The sequence below is a fragment of the Miscanthus floridulus genome, chromosome 1, assembly GCF_019320115.1.
Source record: "Miscanthus floridulus cultivar M001 chromosome 1, ASM1932011v1, whole genome shotgun sequence".
Taxonomy (NCBI): domain Eukaryota; kingdom Viridiplantae; phylum Streptophyta; class Magnoliopsida; order Poales; family Poaceae; genus Miscanthus; species Miscanthus floridulus.
Genome location: NC_089580.1, coordinates 892744 through 899728, shown reverse-complemented (window position 1 = coordinate 899728; position 6985 = coordinate 892744). Strand labels below are relative to the sequence as shown.

At 41.9% G+C, this 6985-nt stretch overlaps 1 protein-coding gene across 1 annotated transcript; it reads right to left on the bottom strand.

Annotated features, from left to right (window-relative positions):
• Positions 1-628: 628 nt before the first annotated feature.
• Positions 629-5868, bottom strand: LOC136450588 (cationic amino acid transporter 2, vacuolar-like). The gene is made up of 15 exons (XM_066451444.1): positions 5436-5868; positions 4411-4612; positions 4145-4229; positions 3906-4046; positions 3692-3810; positions 3515-3611; positions 3262-3434; positions 3121-3187; positions 2544-2702; positions 2140-2389; positions 1926-2034; positions 1684-1796; positions 1527-1602; positions 1187-1414; positions 629-1102 (listed from the first exon to the last, which is right to left on the bottom strand). The coding sequence occupies exons 1-14, from the start codon at positions 5593-5595 to the stop codon at positions 1258-1260; spliced, it is 1908 nt and encodes a 635-aa protein (XP_066307541.1). The 5' UTR covers positions 5596-5868; the 3' UTR covers positions 629-1102; positions 1187-1257.
• Between the last annotated feature and the right edge of the window lie 1117 nt (positions 5869-6985).

Below are 6985 nucleotides of genomic sequence, written 5' to 3'. Positions count from 1 at the left end.
TAGGAAGCATCTCAAAAGAATTAAGCTTTTTCATTACGAGATAATAGCGTTCCTCATGCTCGCTCTTAGTTCCCTCATGGAGCACACAAATGTCCGACCATAGTGCATGGGTGTCCTTGTAGTTCCTCACCCGGTTAAACACATCTTTGCAAAGGCCTCTAAAGATGGTGTTTCAAGCATTTACATTCCATTTCTCATAGTTCACTTCATCGCCTTGAAGATGCGTGGGATCCTAAGGTTTTGGGAATCCTTGTGAGGCGCCTCTAAGTATTTCAACATCTAGAGCTTCTAAATACGCCTCCATGCGAATTTTCCAATGAGGAAAATCATCCCCCTCAAAGATAGGAGGAGGTCTATCTCCGTAAGACATCTTTCTCTAGGCGGTTAAGCCTAAATACGTGAGCACGAGTCTCCGATACCAATTGAAAGGATCAAGATGCCCAAGAGGGTGGGTGAATTGAGCTAATTCTAAAATTCTTTGCAATAATTAAACTCTACGATTAACCCACTTCACTCCTTGTGCCTAGAAAGTGTTTCTATTTTTCTACCACACAAAAGTTTAGCAACCTATGTTTCAATACTACTCTAGCATGACAATTCTATGAATGTAAAGACAAGAATTGAATTGCTTAAAGTAAAGAGAGGAGGAACACGGTGATGTTTTACCGATGTATCGGAGAGTCACCACTCCCCACTAGTCCTTGTTGGAGCACCCGCACAAGGGTGTAGCTCCCCCTTGATCCATGCAAGGATCAAGTGCTCTCTACGGGTTGATTCTTTGACACTCCGTCGCGGTGAATCACCTACAACCGCTCACAACTTGAGTTGGGTCATCCACAAGCTTCGTCGGATGATCACCAAGCTCCCAATCACCACCAAGCCGTCTAGGTGGCTTCTTTTGCCATTCTTGTTCTGTTTCAATAGGTCCTTTGAATGCCCTCACATTTCAGTACAAAGGGCTTTACATGAATTACACAAATTATGTATCACATATTCCACCCAATTGGGTTTATATACACCACATCTACACACACTCCAACAATGTGTAAATTGACCTGGCTCGTGAACAGCATATATCTTGCGAAGTTGCATCCACGAGATCCTGTTGCCAAGCATGAAAGAAGTAACAGTCAGTTCCCGTCTTTCCTGGCTGATAACCAATTATCTACAACAGATGGCCAACCACCTTTTAAGTAAATATCATCCTGTCGGTCTTTCTGTAACTCTATCATGTCACATGACTGCAGCTGTTCTTTTCTATGATACATATCCTGATGAACTCCTGTATATCTCATCAGCTTGCGCTACCGGAACGTAAACGACATCTGTTAGGGAGCTGTGGGTTCGTCCATAGAAAACGTACACAAGAACACCCATCAGCAGCCATATGCCAACCCTCATCCATGTGTCACCACTGAAGAACACATGGGAAATGCGCAATTCAGATTAATCACAAAGAGAGAAGGCAAGTCAGTCATTTACAACTAGTATTTCCATTGAAACAGAATAATAGATTCGACACTAACCCCAGGTTTATCAACAGATACGTATTTATCAGGATACACAAAACTGGTAGCACTGGAACAAAAGGGCATGTGAATCCTGCAGAAAACAAATCACAGATATGTACTGTTTAGTTCAAATATATTGGTAGGCAGGGTTATGTAAATTTGATAGCAGTACCTCCGGAATGACCAAAAGAGTGCCTGCCAGCATCTTGGTCGATCCAGGAGAGCAAGCTGAGGCCAGCCAGAAGGAGCACAACTCCAATGATGCAGCCAATACATATCGGGAGACTGATATAGGGCAAGATACTTTTGTTAGGACAATGAGTTTATCTATGTTTGTTAATGTGATGAATCATAAAGTGACCAATTAAAAGAGCCGGCCTACTATCCTTTCAGACAGAGTCATATGGTACTCACAAAGGCAACCATGTGGCAGAGGCTGAAGATGTGAGGATCAGAACCCCTACACACACAGACGCTATGCTTAAAGAGGCTATCTTTCTGCGTTTCGTCTCATCCATCTTGCCTACAGAATTAACATGAAAATTCATTCTAGTTAGCTAGCTGAAGTAAAATGTATCTGGTGTGGAACAACGAAACTGAATAAAACCTGAAAGCAAATTTGTATTACCTTTATGCAGTCTTTTATCAATGAGAGGGTCCTTCACTGATTCTACTACCACAATGACATCCTTTGTCTGAGACAAGTTACAGTTCCCAACGCCAAGAAGGCCCCTGTCCGTTTCCTCATTGCATTCCTGGTTCAAACGGAATGATTCTTGCATAGAGGGTGGCAAAGGGACCTCATCCGGAGGAACATATCTGAGTATCAAGATTGAGACAGCAACTATGGTGAATGCAAGGAGTGTGCCTACACTGACCTGCAACCAAAAGAACATAATTTTTATTTCACTCCACCTTACATGATTTGTAATGCTTGCATGCATGTACAGTCCTGCAGGAAGTTTCTCTTCCATAATCCATTGTAAAAATGGCTATGATTATACAAATAATCACAGATAGCTGGTTACTTACCATTCCTGCTAACTGTGAAACATCCATTGCAAAAGCCAGAGCAGCTGCAAAGATGCCAGTCACAATTGTGCTCTTAACAGGTACTTGAGTTTGTTTGTAAACATCAGAGAAGAAGGATGGCAACAGACCATCTCGTGCCATGGCCATAAGTATTCTAGGCTGCGAGAATAACAATTCAAATCATAATGACACAAAGTATTAAAACATCATCTACCTAGAGCTGATGTGGTACGCCATAGTACTACATGCCTACATCTTCGCTCACAGATGTGGCATGGCAAATCAAAGTTCATTGCAGCATTAGTTGAATGGGATTTAATTGAAAATGAACGAATGGGGGTCAATGCAATTGATGGATAATGTTGAGTTAAACATGGAATCCAAGGTGCTAAGTCAAGAACAAACATATTTTACAATAAGGGTCTGGAGCAAATCAGTTTTGGCAAGTTACAAGGCAAGGTTCACACAACTTATTGCAGAGTGACTGTCAGTAGAATGAGAAGCACAAGTTCCATTGCATTTTCAGCCACTGGGTGTCATCAGGAGTAAGTCATAGTATGCTTTTAGCAGTGTATACCTGTGGAAGAAGTGAACCCATCAAGGTCGAGCAGAGTGCAAGAACAGCACCACTTGTCACAACATACCTAAAATTAGATGGTAAAGTCTGTAAGCCGATGACTGGTATACACAAGGGGGTAAACAAAAAGTCAGGACTTACATGGCCCATTGCATTCCATGTTCTGTGAAGGCTGATGAAATAGGAGTATCTGGGTCCATGGCGAAATACGGTACCAGCCCAACAATAACGACAGAAACAGCCATATACAACGCACAGCAAATAGCCAATGCTACTCCAATTCCCAATGGCAGATCTCTCTGTGGATTCTTTACCTGCAGGGGTAAAAAGGGGGTAAAAACGAATAACTCTTGTAAAAGAAGCGCACATCTCTGTCAGATGGGACTTTCCTAACCTCTTCAGCTGTACTAGCGACTGTATCAAAGCCTATGTATGCAAAGAAAACAGTTGCTGATCCAGCAAGCATTCCATTTACTCCATGTGGGAAATACCTGGAAAGTTCAGATACCTATTAGCACACCACTAATGAAATCCCCCAATAGAAAGGAAGCACCGAGCCTTTATGCATTACCCGTCAGAAACCTTGTAGCCGACCCATCCTATTTGGAAGCCAATATAACTACCAGCCACAATAACAAATATCATTACACAAGCATTCAGAACTGTTACAACTCCTTGTGCAAATGAACTCTGCAACAGTTCAAATAGAATGGCCATAAGTCATAAGTGGTTCTGTATTTGTGGAGAAAAGGAATAAGAACTAATGAATCGATCAAAGTGGCAACCTCTTTAATTCCCACGCACAGTAAAACAGTCACAACAAAAACAAGAGCAGCTGCGCAGGGGTCAACAATGATACCAAACCATGGAAGCTGATGGCGTGCTAAAATCCATGGCAGACTATCCTGTCCTCCAAAAAACAATGCCTGGAAAAATAAACAAAGTTCATCAAACCAGGCCTATGATTCAAAGCATTGACTGAATACAGTTGAAACGAGCTAGATACTAGACACATCACACTTACTAAATTTGGAGATATGCCACGGGCAACAGCAGATCCACCAATAGTATATTCCAGCACAAGAGCCCAGCCAATCAACCAGGCAACACTAGGTAAATAAAACGACCATGTGAGTTCATTCTAGGCATTTGTTTATAGCTAGAAAGCTTAAGCTGTAAATTTCTTCATTTGCATATTGACAAAACAATACAGTTTATCATACTTATCCGAAAGAGCTAGTATTTCATATCATAAAAGAATATATAGTTACTCGTGGGTCAGTAACTTACCCTTCTCCAACACAGATGTATGAATAATGGTAGGCACTTCCAGCAGAGGGGCAACGACTAGCAAGCTCAGCATAACAGAAAGCTGAAAGCGCGGCTGCTATTCCAGCTATCAGAAATGAAATTGTCAATGCAGGACCAGCGTGCTCCCTAGCAACTGTTCCCACAAGAACGTATACTCCAGCTCCAACTGTGGAACCAACCCCTGATAGAAAATATAGTAGTTCGTTAACATCAAGCAACTGACATATAGATTCATCATGAAGTAGAATGATTGACAAACTTTATTACTATAAGAATCTGATTCAGCCCATCAAAGTTTTCACTTTCAAGAACAACAAGCTTTGAAGTAACCTATATCACTGTACCTAGGTAGAATTTTGATAATTTATCTTTGCACAAACTTATTGGAGTAATTTATCTGTGCAAGGAGTGAACAAAAGTCGAAGGGAAAAAAGCGACAGTTGGAGTGGAGGATAGAGAAATCCACCATCCACAGCTGGCAGCCAACATTGGCTAACCTATAAAAAAACTGAACAAGTCGAAGGAAACCAAGTAACCAACTACCAATAATAGCAGTTATAATACATAACAAAGGGCAAGTCCGCTATCCGCATCCGCGTGACGCGCGTCTGAACGTTATGTCAGACACCAATGCAGCCATCCAACGTACAGGAGAGTAACAAATCAACATTTTTTACTTGAAGGGAGAGAGCACAGAGCAGAGTAAGCCAGTTTTGAAAGGAAGAACGAAGGGAAACTTGCAAGTTGAAGTAGAGACAACTCATGCAGTAAACCGCACTAAATAAGTATTAGTAATCAATGCATCTAATTCTAGCTGCTCCATTGACCCAGAACATCAGCAAAATTCCTCAGCAAAGCCGGCGTCCTGACCAGAATTCGCTAAAACCTCGCAAAACAATTAGCACTCACAAACCACCAAAGCCCATACCTTTCATAAGCAAAATACCACGAATTCGCATGAAAGCGGAACACAGCACAGAATCACAAGGGAGAAGAAACCACACCGATGGCGACCAGCTCCGGCACGTTGAGCTCCTTGGCGAGCTGCGGCTGGCCCTCGGCGCGGACCCGATCGGAGTCCACCTGCTTCCGCCGCATCAGGCTCCGGAACCCGCCGCCCCATCCCCTCCCGCCGCCGCCGCTGCTCCCCGCCTCCAATGCCATCAAGATCGCCGGCTCGGCAGGACAAAGAACCGGCCTTTCTCGCCGGATTCGATCAGAGGGCGGATAAGGGCATCTGGTTTGTTCCGCGGATTACGCGGCGGCTGGACGGAGCGAAAGACAGAGAGGAGGAAGTGGAGGGCGAGAGGGGTGGATGGGGACGGCAAGAGCTCGGACGGCGACCGCAGCTGTTCCCTCTCACTTTCTTGGCTCGGGTTCCCTCTCGCGTGCGTTCTTCTGGTACCGTTTCTGTTGGAAATTTGTTGCTCGCTCTGAGAACGGCGCAGACCAGGAGAATTCCTTTTAGTGGTACACGTGGAGTTTTTTACTTCTACCGAACTCCTGTTCTTCGAGTTGAAAGCTTACTGCTACTGGGGATTAGAAACAGAATGTCTTAGTCGCCGAGATTCAGATGCGTTCAACTAATCGCCGAGAATCTTGTTTACTTTCTTTAGCAACTTTTTTATTTATACTCACTCCATCGGTAAATAACTGCCGTCGTTTGTGTACGTGCCACAAGTTAGACTCGATTTATAGAAAATATGTGCAACATTTATATCTCCGAATAAATTTATTAAAATTCAAAGATCTTTTCAATGATATTAATTATATACTATAAATATTAATATTTTTTAATATATGTTTAATTAAAGTTGTTTCTCTGAAAGCAAACACGACAGATATTTAGGAACACAGTGAGTATGCGCGAAATTTCTACCTTATAACCGTGGAAAAAAAACATAATATTGTGTTGTACGAGTTATACTCCCCAAAATTTTGGAATTCGATTAGTCGACATGGTTTAAATTTTTGGAGTATACTTTTCTTACGCACCAAGTTCTGAAAACATTTGAAGATGAACTGCTCTCCGACTTAGATTCAGATGCAAGTTCTGGCTAGTATAAATCCATACTATAATTGGTATAAAAAATTAACCAGGGCCATAGCATCTCCGGGAGTTAATACAAATTAACCGTCTAAAAACCTTTTTCAGCCGAGATTAAGAAAAACCGATCAACAGATTTCAATCACCGCTCACAAAGTTTTGCTCGGCGGAAAAGAAGATGTGGCACATATTTGTTTTTCTTTGGAACCAAAAATTTAGGAATTATTGGAGTACATTGCTCACAAAGTTTGGGACTTAAAGGCTTTGTTGTTGTTGTTGTTTTTTCTCCCAATTGTTTTAGGTGGTTTGGTAAAATTGGCATTTTTTTAGGAAAAACAGTTAGAGATGCTCTAAGTGTTTTTTTAGGAAAAACAATCACATATGATGATAGGATTTAAGATATGTTTGAGTCCACCAAGCTAACTATTAGCTATGTTAGCTAGGAGAAATTAGCTAATAACTAATTGTTAACTGGGTGGTAGGTAAGACATTAGCTCAATTTATTAG

Excerpts from the sequence above, each read along its gene's own strand:
- LOC136450588 (XM_066451444.1), bottom strand. The coding sequence starts at position 5,595 with ATGGCATTGGAGGCGGGGAGCAGCGGCGGCGGCGGGAGGGGATGGGGC. Across the intron at positions 3,612-3,691 it reads GGCTACAAGGTTTCTGACGG|GTATTTCCCACATGGAGTAA; the intron begins GTAATGCATAAA and ends TGAACTTTCCAG. Across the intron at positions 3,188-3,261 it reads CATGGAATGCAATGGGCCAT|GTATGTTGTGACAAGTGGTG; the intron begins GTAAGTCCTGAC and ends ATCTAATTTTAG.